The sequence below is a fragment of the Heliangelus exortis genome, chromosome 1 (genome assembly GCF_036169615.1).
Source record: "Heliangelus exortis chromosome 1, bHelExo1.hap1, whole genome shotgun sequence".
Classification (NCBI taxonomy): Eukaryota; Metazoa; Chordata; class Aves; order Apodiformes; family Trochilidae; genus Heliangelus; species Heliangelus exortis.
The window spans coordinates 119371187-119385627 of NC_092422.1; the positions used below are offsets into that span (position 1 = coordinate 119371187).

The window sequence follows — 14441 nt, forward strand, 5'->3', positions numbered from 1 at the left end:
ATGAGCAGCTAAGAATGAACCAGTTCTTCAACAGTAAACACGACTATGGATGTGGGGCTGTGTATTTTTATAGCTGCATTCCCTACACTTGCTTTTTAGAATCTGACTGTTACCAGAAGAGTGTTAAGTAGTGTCTGTGCCCCTGTAAGTGCTGAACTGCCACACTTTTGCATTTCCCCAGGTGTATGATCTTCTCCCACTGAAGGATATCCGAGGTTATAGCTTCAAGGACTACTACCTGGAAGAAGACAATGTAAACCCTTGTGTGTCACTTGACAACGTATTATTAAATGGATTTGTCTATACACCCATATCTCCTGATGGTGAAGATGATGCCTATGACATTCTCAAAGTAAGCTCCAGCCTTTTTTTTTTTTTAATTTGCTATTCCTTTCCAGAAGAAGGTCTCCTCTCCTTTCTCTCCTCTCCTTTCTCTCCTGGATTTTATAGTGAACTTTACTTTGAGCTTGATAACTTCTGTATGCAAGACAGTAACCAGTTCCAGGCTCTGCATCTATGTAGCCCATCGTTGGTGCCTGAGAGCTTTTCTGAATAGTTAAAACTTTGAATGGTCTCCCTATTGCTAGTAGGAATACATGTGAATGAGCTAAAGTAAGGAAACAGGATCATCCTAAGAAGTGACCCCTGGTACCATAACGTTAGAAACCCTTCCTCAGGATTGCACATGATCTCTGTCTGGTGTAGACAGGTCTTTAATAAAGCACCAGTTACTTTGATAATCCACAAACACACCTCTACCTATCCAGAGATATCTGCACAAGACTTTTTCGGTATCTGCGATGTAATGCATGTCACACATGACATTTTGACTCAGACAGATGTCCCCAAGGTAGATCTGTGGCATTAAATTTCCATCTGATCATGCCAAGATTTAACCTAAGAATAAATATGACATAAGAAAACCTCAACATCTGGTTTGCAGTGGTCTATCTGGCATGTATACACAAGCCTTTGGTATTCTAATCAATACCAGACATAAATTCAGCTATTCTTAACATAATAAAAACAAAGGATATTTTTCATATCTATGTCTGCATATTTTTTTGCTCTCTTTCTCTTTGTTTACCAGGAATTGGGCTTAAAAGTCTTCACTAGCAGCAAAATCCATAAGCCTGAAATCTGTCAACATTACCCAGGACACATGATGGAAAGGAGTTACAGTAGTTCTAGTAAGAATATGTGCTTCACCTCCCACATAACTACCTAAAAATTACTACTCTGCTTCTTTCTTCCCCTCTGCTTCTTTGAATATCAATTATACCAGGCAGATCAGATTCTCTTGTCAGATAATACTGACCTCATTCAAGTTCACTCCCTTCTGGCCTCAGTCCTGAAATATGAAACTGATACACCTCTCTCTGCTTTCAGCAGACAGATGTACCTGGCTAGAACTTGGTGACTTCTATGCCCCCCTGTAGGCACAGGACAGTCTGCCTACATTTTATGGACTGTGCCAGCACAAAATAGTGTGGTTTTTTTCATCAGATCTGAGTCCAGCTATGGAAACCTTAAAGATTAGTCTTTACTTCCATGTAGTCATATTCTAGCAGTAACTAGAGGAACAACTAGAGCAAAAGTGGGCCAAGATAAATGAGAAGGTGGTGCAGTCCTGTGGGTAGATATTTTACCACTGGGGACTAAGAAATTTGGTTCTGTTTCTAGCTCTCCCTCTCACATGACTGTTAAAGCCTGAGTAGGTCACAGCACTTCTCTGAAGCTTTAGTTACTGTGAATGTAGAATAATGATATTGCTTTTTCTTTTCCTTTTTTTTGTTTTTTTCCTGAAATTAGAAAGGCCATATTAAACAGTCTCACCTATATCACTTCCAGTCACTGACTTTGCTGGTGCAGTCTCTCATCTCCTATTAAAAAATTATAGCATCTAGCCTTCTATTCATAACATAGCAGATCTTTGGTTTTGAAATGCAGAATTTGTCTTCAGAACGTGGCCCGAAACAGGTGTCTGATTTGAGAAGATATAAATTCCTTCATAAGGCAACCACTATTCAGCTCTGTGAGAAAGCATCTCACTGTTCTGAAACTGTTTATTTGCCAGAGATGTAATGACCCATATTAATCTCAAAAGAATCTTAGATGGAGGAAGTTAGGGCTATGCATGGTTTCTGTTTCTGGTCATACATAAACACAATTGATTCTTCAACTAAGTCTAATAAGCTATGTGCACTAAGTAAATACCACATTTGACTCTGTATTGCAGTGGAAATGTACCCACAATAATATCATCTTACAGCGATTTTTGGCACTGCTGGGTCTGCTGGCAGTGGGGCAAGAATGCTTAACCCCATCCAATCTCTGTAAGTAGAGCAGTAACATTAGGAAAAAAATATTTAGATGACAACAAGAGAAAAACATTTGTTTCCAGTGGACAAGGTTTCGAAGCTATTCTTTCAATTTTAAAATTTTATCTAGGAATGAATGCTACTTGGAAAGAAAGTATACTCCTGACTTAGAGTGATTTGACACATCTTTTCCTTTCTTCCTGTCCTTGAACAACTTTGCTAGTCACTGCAATGAATCTACTTGATGAATATGATGATGTAGTGATGAAACATACAGTTGCTGCCAGTCCTGTGGATACCATCCGGAAGTACTTCCCGGAGACATGGATCTGGGACTTAGTTTCAGTGAAGTAAGTGATTGTGGGAATGTGAGTGGTGGTCACTGGGGCAAAACCTTGGAAGATATTTAAAACTCAATGGGAATATCAGTATTTCTGTGAGAGGAATATGTCTAGTAGACAGAGGACTTTTTCAAGGTCCTTAAGTATAGGATTCTTTGGAAGGACATGCAAAAGCAAGTGTCCATATTTGAACTGGTCAGGAATTTGCTGTCAGCAATTGTTGTTCAGTAGGCTGAGAATAACACCAAAATGTAACTGAAATCTTGTTCTCTGTCCCTCACCAGCTCCGAGGGAATTGCTGATCTAGATGTGACCATCCCTGACACCATCACCGAGTGGAAAGCCAGTGCATTCTGCACTTCAGCAGACAGGGGCTTTGGCCTGTCCCCAACAGTGTCCCTCAGAGCCTTCCAGCCCTTCTTTGTAGAGCTCACTATGCCCTACTCTGTAGTGCGTGGTGAGTCCTTCACACTCAAAGCCACCGTTTTCAACTACCTGGCTGCCTGCATCAGGGTAAGGAAGGTTTAAATCCTCTCTGTGCTTGTGTACCTTCTTGTGCACCTCTTGCCTTCATCTAGCCTTCTTATCTTATCTCTGATAAGGGCCCTTCACCCCTGAAATTCAATTTTACTCCATCTGACAGCTTAGGGAAGGCTATAAATGGGCTACTCATAAATGGGTTTCCCAAGCCAGATGACTGATCTCTAAATACAGTTTCATTTAGTTATAACTATGTAGGCATTTTTGGTGTATTTAATAAAGGGCAAATACACTTCTCCAACAAAGTTATGCCCCTGACCTTGTTACCACTTTTATGTCATTGTCCTATAGAAATAAGAAACTTGTGTTATCCACAGAGCACAATTTCATTGCCTACCCACATGTAAACTCCAGGTTCACCAGGGCAGACAGCTATGTTCAGCCATTAGTCTCATCTCATATAAACATCTCAAAAAGTATCATGCCAGATTTCCTGGAATATCCAGACTTCCTGTGATTTATTGCATCTGCCCCTACAATGCTGAGCAGAGCCATCTAGTGTTGCTATTCTCATCTACATTCCTTCACCAACAAAAAAGACAAGAATTCAGGAGGTGATTCATATAAAAACTCATTCACTGTTGCTCATTTTTGAAATAAATTTTTATAGATTTTTATTCTAAAAGGAATGAGGCTGAAACACAGAGGGGCGCTGATCTATCCAATCCAATGCACTGTCATTTATTTCCTCCTCTTTTTTGTTTTGTTTGCTCTCTTCAGGTTCCTTATTCCACACTACCTTGTACCCTTATTATCTTTCCCACTGCTAGTGTTTCACCTCTTTACCTAAAAAATCATGAGAGGGGTCTTTAATTACTAGTTTGTAGTCATTGCTATACTTTTACACCCACAAATGGTCCATGCTCTCCATTTTCCCAGAATCAATTTCCTTTCCAAAGATACGCATTCTGTTCTCTACACTTACATCCCTACCTTACAATTGCACGTATCTCAGTCTTTTCTGACTTCATCACCCATTTCTTGCTCTACAGTATCCATAAGGTTCTCAGTGTAACTACCTCTATGACCCATTTCCATGTAGTGCACTGTCTCCAGTAACCCCAGCTCCTCTGCCATCCCAGTCTTTATGACTCCTTTCTGTACAACTGGCAGGTCAGCGTGTCACTCACTGAATCTACCAACTTCCTGGCTACACCAGTAGAGAAGCAGGAAGAATCATACTGTGTTTGCATGAATGAAAGAAAAACTGTGGCTTGGGTGGTAATACCAAGGTCTCTAGGTAAGAAGTGGGACAGCAAGAACATACTGGGATCAGATACTTGGTGTGAGGAGCTAGGTGACTCCAAAACCATCTGGATGGATCTCTTTTATGCCAGAAGTGAGAAATACAACCGTGAGGTTGAGAGAGTACACCTGGTTGCATTATTTAGTTTTCATGAGCCATTGTCTTCTTAACTCCTGAATAGAAATCACAAAACCCCTTAATGCATGCAAAGCACTCAGACATTGCTATTGTGGAGCTGAGAACGTGGTAGCTTAATGTGGCTGCGTCTGAAATATTTTAATGGAAGCTTGCTTTCTTTGAAGTCTCCCAGAATAAGTGTGTTTGATATACAAGGCCACTTCACTGCTTCACTTGGTGATGGACTAACACCTGCTTGAGTGTCCATCAGAAAGGGCATGGCCTAGAAGACTGCAGCTGGAGCAAGATAAAACACTGGCTCAAATTTAGTTCTGCTTTTGGAAAACCTTCTTTATAATGCACCAGAAAGTGCCCATCACAAATACTAACCCGCATTTCCTTGGCAGTGCCTGGCAGAGCTGGCTGACCCCACTCTCTTTCAGGGCAGGTGGAGTTCTCAGTAAGCACTGAGGCCCTGCATAACCAGCAGCCTTGTGGGAATGCCATCGTGGAGACCCCCAAGAAAGGGCGTAAGGACACAGTCATCAGACAGCTGCTGGTGGAGGTATGTGGGCTGTGGAGCTGGGTGGCAGAGAAAAGTAATAATAATTTCACGCTTCGCAGCAGCGTGTATAAAGCTTTTCTGTTTTAGCCATGATAGCAGCAATAATCACTTGGCCCCTCAATTTAGGAAGGATATTGAGGTCCTGGAGTAGGTCCCAAGGCGGGCAACTAGGCTGGTGAAGGGACTCAAGCACAGATCCTATGAGGAGAGGCTGAGGGAGCTGGGGCTGTTCAGCCTGGAGAAGAGGAGGCTCAGAGGAGACCTCATCACTCTCTACAACTCCCTGAAAGGAGGGGGTAGCCAGGGGGGGGTTGGTCTCTTTTCCCAGGCAACCCTCAGCAAGACAAGAGGGCACGGTCTCAAGTTGTGCCGGGGGAGGGTTAGGTTGGACATTAGAAAGAATTTCTTTACTGAGAGGGTGATCAAGCATTGGAATGGGCTGCCCAGGGAAGTGGTGGATTCTCCATCCCTGGAGATATTTAAAAAGAGACTGGATGTGGCACTCAGTGCCATGGTCTGGTAACTGCAGCGGTAGTGGATCAAGGGTTGGACTTGATGATCTCTGAGGTCCCTTCCAACCCAGCCAATTCTATGATTCTATGATTCTTATTCTGCATTTTATAAAAGAAGGTCTTTTTTAAAACCTTTTATAAAATCTGGAGGTTTTATAAAAGAGGTTGACAAACCTCCCACAATCCAACAGAGCCCATAACTTGCGATAATTGTCATTTTACAGTAAAAGCATAGTATTAATTACAGAGTGAGACAGAAATAATAAGGCAGGCAGTAATGACAGGTTTTTCCCAGATACATCATCATGGAGATAAATGAGAACTCCTCGCTTTTGCCTGTAATTAATCACAGGGATAGGTTGTAAATGGAGGACTTCTCAAAAACCTCATGTGTCTCTTTCAGCACATGCCCAGTACCCTGAATATGAAATGGTCACCACAATCTACAAATAATTCCAAACAAAACAGCCGTCATTGTTCTGAATTGGTTTTATTGTTCTTTTAAGAACACTCAGAACAGTATGAGCTAACTTTTTATTTTTGCATTCTTCTTTATATTTTTAAGTAGTGTTTTGCAGTAATAAAACCATAGCTTGATAAATAGTCATAAAATTAATCCGCAGTATAAGGCTCCCCATGATATTAATAGAAAAGGAAGAGTACTAGCTTGTTGAACCTATGTCATGTTATACATCATAATATTGTCAGTCCCATGCATGACAGAAAGGAATAATAAAATTTAACTTTAATAAAGTTAAGTCAGGAACAACATATATTATTGTAACTTCTTACATTGAAGACATCCCAATTTTCCGCAAGGCAGAGCTAGGATTCATGTAATATGTAATTTCAAAATTATGTTTTTCTAACCAGAATCAAATGTGGAACAACAATCCTATTTGTTAGGCATTTGGGGTTTTTTGGTTTTTGTTTTGTTTGGTTTTTTTATTTACTTATTTTAAATTATTTTACTTAATTTACTTTACTTATTCTACTTTTTTGCAAATTAATTTTATTACGTAGATCATTTCAGGTACCAGGGCACAAAGAGCTGTTTAACATTTCACTAAACCTTCACATTTCATACATGCCTTCAGGAAAAAGAGTGTTTACTTTGTTCTTTGAAGATACTGGAAGATCATAACTGTAAAGACTTTTCTCCCAGAATGCAGGGGAGTGAAAGTAACTGAATGAGCACTAAAATTACTTCTGTCAGAGTGTCTGAGAGATTACTGGTTTTATCCTGTTATTGTAATAAGGTAATTAATCTACAGCAAGCTCTGACTGGATAGAATCAGAGATTAGCATCCAAGGCTGAATAATTAATTATAAGGGGTGGATACAGTGCATTGTTCCAAACACATGGAAATCAGTACCCTCTGCAACAAGCAGTGTATCCCAGACAGACCAAATTACATGCACCAGAGCCCCTGGGGCATCCTCTTGCTCCTTGGGAAACCAAGCCTTGCTGAGAGCAAACTGGGAAACAGGATGTTTTTTCCCCCAGTAATTTCTCACCTGGAAAGGAAGATCTTTCAAATAGCTACAGTTTTAATGTTTTAGTTTCCTGTTGAAGTGTTCAAAATCAAACAAAACAATGGCTTTTTCATTTAGTTGCATTTCCAAATGACATACTGAAACAAACAGGAAGGTGCCCTTTCAAACAGCAGCATTTAGCTCTGTCATACTTGACGGTAAAAGCTTTTCCTTTTTTCTGTATTTTCCCCCTAAGTTTTTAATGTTTCTCTGTATTTTCATATGGAAGAATGAGAGACAATGTATTTTAACTGTGTGAGAAAGTAAAGTTAATACCATTGTTTACATGCTGGAAAAAAATTTCAGATGGCAAAATTTGGGAACCAGTAATGAAGCGATGGGAACTTTCCTCTTTGGAGAGGATTAAAAAATATTGGTGTAAGAATCTCACTGAAATGAACTTTGACAAAATATGTTCTCTAATAAATATTTGATTCCTGAGTTTTACACAGAATGTTTTTGACTAGCTCAAAAGAGAATACATTTTTGAAACAGAGGGATGCAATCACTAGTTGACCATGGAATTTTAAATTTTGGTTGGTGTAACATGTCACTTGTGGGTGCATTGGAATGCTCCAGTTATCTGTCAAAGCCCTTGCAGTGTCCCGGGCCCTCAGCAGCCATCACAGTTTGAAGTTCTGCTAGACTGGGGCAATCTGGGTGGCACCTTCAAGGATAGAACTCTGTGACTTGATCAGCACTGCTGGTAACATTATGTTTCATCATACCCTGTGAAGCCACAGGACCTCTCTCAGTAATAAGAAAGGAGGAAAAATGTATTAAATTTCATGTTTGTAATTTGCCAGTATGTTGTAGCCCTCAATTATCCTCAGTTTAGCACACAGAGGAAAAACTTTTGTAAGCAATTTCTAAATATTTTTCAGTATAATAAAGTTATTACAAGTATTTAATTTTCTTAGAGTCCCTTTTAGTTTCCCTCTTGATATTTCTTCCTGTTCTTTTTGTGTTTCTCATGGGTTTCTTTTCTTCTTGCTTTTTTCCCCAAGCCTGAAGGGACTGAGGTGGAAACTACCTACAACTCTGTTCTCTGTGCATCTGGTAAGAGTGTTTTGTTTTCAAAGACTTTATTTCCTGAGATAGAGACTAAAGACAAATGGACAAGACAAGGTTTGTGAATGCTCCACTCTGAGAAGACAGGTAGAAATCTGATAAAATTTAATATACTAGATGTATGTCCAACTGGCAGTGAAACTAATTCTTCTTAAAGGGAAGGTGAGGCTGTAATAGTCCCTGCAATTATAGAAGCAGAAGTATATCTTTCAGGAATTGAGGCTAGCCAGGTCCCTCTAGGGAGAGAATATCTGGGGTTTGATAGTGCTATCTCCAACATCTTTCATGCAGTGGATATAAAATCACAAACTGGACTCTGCACTAAGCCAGGTCTTCTCACCAAAGCAGAAGAGGACAGAAAAATAGGCTGAAAATTGTAATTGTCAGTCAAGGCCAGCTGATTCTCTCATGTAGAATTCTGTGACAGTCCCTGTGCGAGGGTTTTGCAGGCCTAACACAAAATTTGCAGCATGAGAACTTCCTCAACAAAATTACAGATTAATGGATATGCCAAAAGCAAAAAAGGATGTTGTCTCACCCTTTTATCAGCTACCCATGCTTGTAGATACATCCGGAATTGTAATGAAACTGATCTGTTTTTTATCCCAGAAAAGTCAATGTCAAAGAGGATCTCCCTGGTTCTTCCAGAGGCTGTGGTGGATGGCTCAGCCAGAGCATATTTCTCAGTGTTAGGTAAGTGAAACATTGTAAAAGTGCCATATGGTATTTTGAAAAACTCTGTTTCTTCAGGCTGTGGTCAGACTAGTGGCAAGTCCTGAACTGAACTAATTTACTATGGAAATAAATTATCCCATTCCCCAGGTGACATCATGGGAAATGCCATGCAGAACCTGCACCAGCTCCTCCAGATGCCATTTGGATGTGGGGAGCAGAACATGGTCCTGTTTGCACCCAACATCTATGTTCTGGACTATCTGAACAAGACTGGGCAGCTGAGTGAGGAGGTGAAATCCAAGGCCATTGGATATTTACTGAGCGGTGAGCTGGGACATGGCTTCTATTTCTCTGTTCATTCCTTCCCTTGTTGACTGGGTAAGGGAACTATTGACCACTGGAATGAGGAAGGCTTTCCTGGTGCATTAAAAGAACATCTGGTAGGCCAGCTGAATACAGTATAAGACTGACTACCCTATGTCTCTCTTACTTCATGTGGAGGTGCAGGGTGAGAGAGAACAGCACCCAAACAGGAACACAGAAAAAGTCCTGGACTGGTAATAACTCAGAGTTTTTTCTGTAAGAGAAGGGATAGGAAACACATAAATCAAGATGTAAGCACTAATTATGGCAGCTTACTCTGTGGATCCTGCACCCTCATTAGGAGTAAGATTTAGAAAGCATCACTCTCCTATAACTAGGCCAGAATTCTAATAACTCTAGCTAGGACGTGTTGGGAGGTGTAACATGGTTACATGTGGAGACAGTGGTTATCTTCTGACTGATAAGGGACTTATTTCATAGAAGAATTCACAGAAAAAAATGCACTTCCTCCAGTGAAAATTATCCTACGTCCCATGCACAATTTTCTGCCTCCCTGTCCTGTGTGGTGCTCATCTTCATATTCAGTTCACCTCCAGGAACTGTTTTTTGATTTCTCTCAAGTGTAGGATACATTTACCTCCCCACATAAAATCTAGTGCAGGGGCCAGCAATGACCACAGATACACAGTTTGTAGGTGTTTTAGGAGAGAGAAAGAACAGAGATGGAAGTAGCTCACCCTTGTGCCACTAGAAGGGGCATGACCACTACGTTACATTTGCATGGCTCCTTGAAATGTAATGTGACAGCTAAAATATTCTTTAACTCTTAATTTCAGGGTATCAAAGACAACTGAACTTCAAACACTGGGATGGTTCTTATAGCACCTTTGGGCCACGTTATGGGCAAGCTGGAAATACCTGGTAAGACTTCAGTACCACTGGATTTTAATTACTGTTTTTCATGCCCTTCCTTTCCTCAGTGTTCTTTTGTGCTTGGTCACTGTGGAGGTTTAAATGGATGTGAAGATTAAATTATAAACATGACATCATAAGATAATAATGTAGCATAATGGAGCAAGGAAAGATGCTACAAGAGATGTCTTAAGTTTGCAATACAGCAGTGATAGCTACTTAACTCCTCTGACACCCTTCTTTAGTTCAAGTGAGACTGACCTGGAGAATGACCTAAGGAATTCTTGTTAGCAGAAGATGCTGGTGAATCCCCAGAGTACCACTGCCCCCCTGCCTGCAACCCTCAGAGCTGTGAATGGCAAGGCTCCATTTGCAATTGATCCCTACCTCATTGAGTCACTAAGCTAGCTCACAGTTCCAGCTAGCCCACTGTGATCAGTTCCTGTAACCCCTACCTCTTTCCTCCAGAACAGTGATGCCCACATGGGTTCTTGATATAGGGCCTACTCAGGCTGTCTCAGTTCTGTCTGTCCCTTTCAGGCTCACAGCCTTTGTCCTCAAGTCCTTTGCCCAGGCCCGGCGTCACATCTTCATAGATGAAAAGCACATCCAGGATGCTTTGATCTGGCTCACTCAAAAGCAAAAGGAGAATGGCTGCTTCCACAGTTCTGGGACACTCCTGAACAATGCCATGAAGGTAAAATGTCTGCCTAGTTGGCTCAATATAGAATTTGTCAGGTTGTAACTGGGAAACTGAGGAGAAGCTGCTGTTAAATATGTGAGCTATCACATAAGCAGGAAAAAGCCAACAGCAGTTTCTGAAGGACTTACCATGAGAAGAAGGTGAGGAAGAATTTTTCTCTGCAGGATGTATAGGGAGAAGTGGTGCTGTGTGGGATCAAGATCTACTTTTGTGTTTCCCTGCAGGGTGGAGTGGACAACGAGGTCTCTCTGACGGCATACATCACTATTGCATTGCTGGAGATTCCTCTGCCTGTAACTGTATGTGTCTGCACCCCACCCTCCCTGAGACACAGATGGTACTCACCTACCCTACTAGTGGCCCAGCAGATTGTTAGGGTCCCTTTCCTTTCAAGCCTAGACAGGAATAACACTTCTCTTCCATTTTCCTCACCTGTACAGCCCTGTCTCCAATATACACATTTCACTTCATCTTATTCTGAGTTCTTCTGTGGAGAATCATGCTTTTGCTCCTTTAAAAGAGTAGTTTCCATGACAAGAAAGTTAAATTATATTTAAATCTCTGTAATGAGCTAAATGAGTTTTCTACAACACAAAAATCTCCTTTTGTTTGTTGGAATAGTATGCTCACAGCTGACCACTTGTCTGGGTCTCCTGTGCTGACACAACAGCACAGCTCTGCAAAACAGGCAGCACACTCAGGGATTCATTATCACTTTCTCTGCCTTTTCTAGACTGGAAATCCCCATCCTTAATGCTCGGGGAGAAAGGTATAACAATAGGTAATACAGCATACCTACAGGAAATACCATGAATGGTACACTTTTTAAAAAGCCTGAATCCCATTTTAAAAAGATGTGGGTTTGATCCTTCTGATCCCTGAATCTGTGATCCCCTCACTGTGAGACAAGCTTCTGGGGCAGGTAAAATTCAGGTGTGAATTGCAGCAGGACTGCTGAGTTAGGATGGCTGCCAGGCTGCTGTAATCCCTCTGCTCCAAAGGTTGCAAAGTAATCCCCTAGGAGGGATTACTTTGTGTTGAAAGTTTTTATTGTGTACTTAGAAACAGTAGGAAGAACTATATTAGTAAGGTGATACGGATGACATTAACTACACCAGAAGCATATTCTTCCTTGGGAATGTGTTGTGTATAGAAGGCAAGTTCTCAGACAGAACTGTATTGCATAATAGGGATATTTCCCATCTCCTTTTCTGAGCCCAGAAGTGCCTAGAATGGGAGGGGATTTCTCAGGATGTTACTGGGATATAGATGCATTCAAGCACAGCCCTTAGGTGTCTAACACTATTGTCAAGCATACAGAGTATTCTTGTATGTACAATAAACCATATTTGACACCTCAGAAAGGACTTACTAGCACTGTCCTGAGTATGACTGAAATGATCCTGCCATGACTGAAATCCTCTCCAAAACCTAACCTTTCCAGCAGTAGTAAGTACAGGGAACCTTAGGTGAGGCAGAGACCCAGCCAATTTTATTTTCATTCTCTATTCTCCAAAACAACTGAATTGCTACTCAATAATTGAGCACCCAAGATTTTCCAGTAAACACCTACTGAGGGCAGAGTGCAAAGCAACTGAGGATTATGCCTTTTCCTTCTATACCACTGATTAAGCTGTAAATGTGATGCTAGGTATCAGATCATGGCATGGCCCCTCTCTGGTGTTACTGGTTCAATTTTATAGCAGCATTTTTGTAGCATGTGGAGTGGTGGTGTAAGTTTCCGAAAGGTCGTGGGGTCACAGTGCCTGTTTCTTACCACTGTAGAGTCACTAAGTTTTGCTTCACTGCAGTGATTGCCCTCTTAAACCACACTAGAAATTCTGGCTTTAAAAAGACATCCAATGTTGATGTTAACATAATACAAAAGTATTCCAGAAATAGTAAAAAAAAATAGATTCTTTCCTATGCAGAGGCAGTTTACTTCCAAACTAGAAGCAACATTATCAGGTTCCAGTAAAATGGAATTTTTTTCAGGGGGGTTGGAAAACTGAAAATAAACAATAATCAAATGAAAAGGTAGAGAGAAGGGTGAAAGCATAGAGCAGCCAATAGGGTGAGAGGAAGAGGCAGAAAGGAAGTATCCAGTACCTCTATAAAGGGAATATATTGGAGGACACCCCGTACCCTGAGACACAAAGAGGTCAGGAATTATTCCTAATGCAGAAGGACTGGGGCTCTGCTTCACACTCTTTAAACCAAACAACAAAAGCCCCAAGAATTAAAATAAAATATATTAAGGAAAAATATAGAGAAAACCTAAAAAAAACCACAACAACATGATGAAATTTTTATCAGACTGTATCTATCTATCTACAGCCAGTGGGAATATGAAGTGTCCATGTCTACCAGATGATTCCTCTTGTTCTAAGATGAATTACAGTTTGGGCACTGTCTGTTCCAACTCAGTCTCTCTCTCTCCCCAGCACTCAGTGGTGCGTAATGCTCTCTTCTGCCTGGAAACAGCAACAAATGAAAAAGAAAACCACGTGTACACCAAAGCACTGATGGCATACGCCTTTGCCCTGGCAGGGAAGGAGGGGAAGAGGAAGGCATTGCTTGGCTCTCTTGAAAAGGAAGCTGTGAAAAAGGGTGAGTGCTCCAGGTGGGACATCTCCTTCTTTCAGCCCACCTGCCTTGCATCTGTGCTTGGTAAAATGGATTTAATTGGTGGGGCAGGGGCTGCAGGAAGCAGCTTCTGTGGGTGGGGAAGGGTGGAGGGAGAGGAAAAACTTGTGCTAAAGGGCTGTGTTTTTGAGAATTCCCTCACAGTGGCCAGTCCTACCTCCATGCACCGAGGGAGTTCATCAGGAAGCACCATGCACCATTCCCATCAGTGCAGAACTTTAGGGAAGCTCTGCCGGGTCTCCTCTCGGTGCACTCCTCTTGTCATACCAGGCACTTGTTAGGAAAGGCTTGGCAATGTTTATGGCCACTCCTTCCTTCCAGTGCATGGTGCTGAACGGAGCTGACCTTGCACAGCACAATGGATGATGAATCAGAGAAGAGCTGGGTGTGCTCAGAGAGAAAGGAGACACACAGCTCATTTCAGAGACTGTAGCACAAGCATCCAGGAGCTTCTGTCCTCCCAGCTGGATGGGAAGCAGGGCAAGAACTCCCTTGCAAAACCACCACTACTAATTTCTTGTTGTCTTGCCTCCACACTCCCTGCCTCCTGTGAAGATGGGACTGTTCATTGGCAGCGGCCTGGGAAAGAGCCCGAGGTTGATCTCCCATACTATCGCTACCGAGCTCCCTCTGCTGAAGTGGAGATGACAGCCTACGTGCTCCTTGCTCACCTCTCCGTGCAGCCAGCACCCTCCCAGCAGGAGCTGTCCTTGGCGTCTCTCATTGCAAAGTGGATCAGCGGGCAGCAGAATCCCAATGGAGGCTTCTCCTCCACCCAGGTGGGCTGCTTCCCTCCTGCAACCTCGCGTATCGGAGTCGCAAGATGGGCAGTGCCAGAGACCCCAGTGAGAGCACCATGAAGGTCACCAGAGTAGGGCCTGTACCCCCGCAGTTGATCCCTACAGTGTACACCATGGCTACCAAGTTCTCAG

The 14441-nt window shown here is 41.9% G+C and overlaps 1 protein-coding gene across 1 annotated transcript in view; it reads left to right on the top strand.

The window, feature by feature from the left end:
• LOC139804575 (alpha-2-macroglobulin-like) overlaps nucleotides 1–14441 on the top strand; it is a 38569-nt gene that overhangs the window by 17489 nt on the left and 6639 nt on the right. Inside the window, 14 exon segments of the mRNA XM_071761943.1 lie at nucleotides 182–352; nucleotides 1091–1190; nucleotides 2545–2671; nucleotides 2947–3175; nucleotides 4316–4442; nucleotides 5009–5130; nucleotides 8186–8237; nucleotides 8859–8942; nucleotides 9072–9248; nucleotides 10085–10169; nucleotides 10701–10857; nucleotides 11088–11162; nucleotides 13308–13473; nucleotides 14065–14288. Of these exon segments, the coding sequence (XP_071618044.1) occupies nucleotides 182–352; nucleotides 1091–1190; nucleotides 2545–2671; nucleotides 2947–3175; nucleotides 4316–4442; nucleotides 5009–5130; nucleotides 8186–8237; nucleotides 8859–8942; nucleotides 9072–9248; nucleotides 10085–10169; nucleotides 10701–10857; nucleotides 11088–11162; nucleotides 13308–13473; nucleotides 14065–14288 (1896 nt within the window).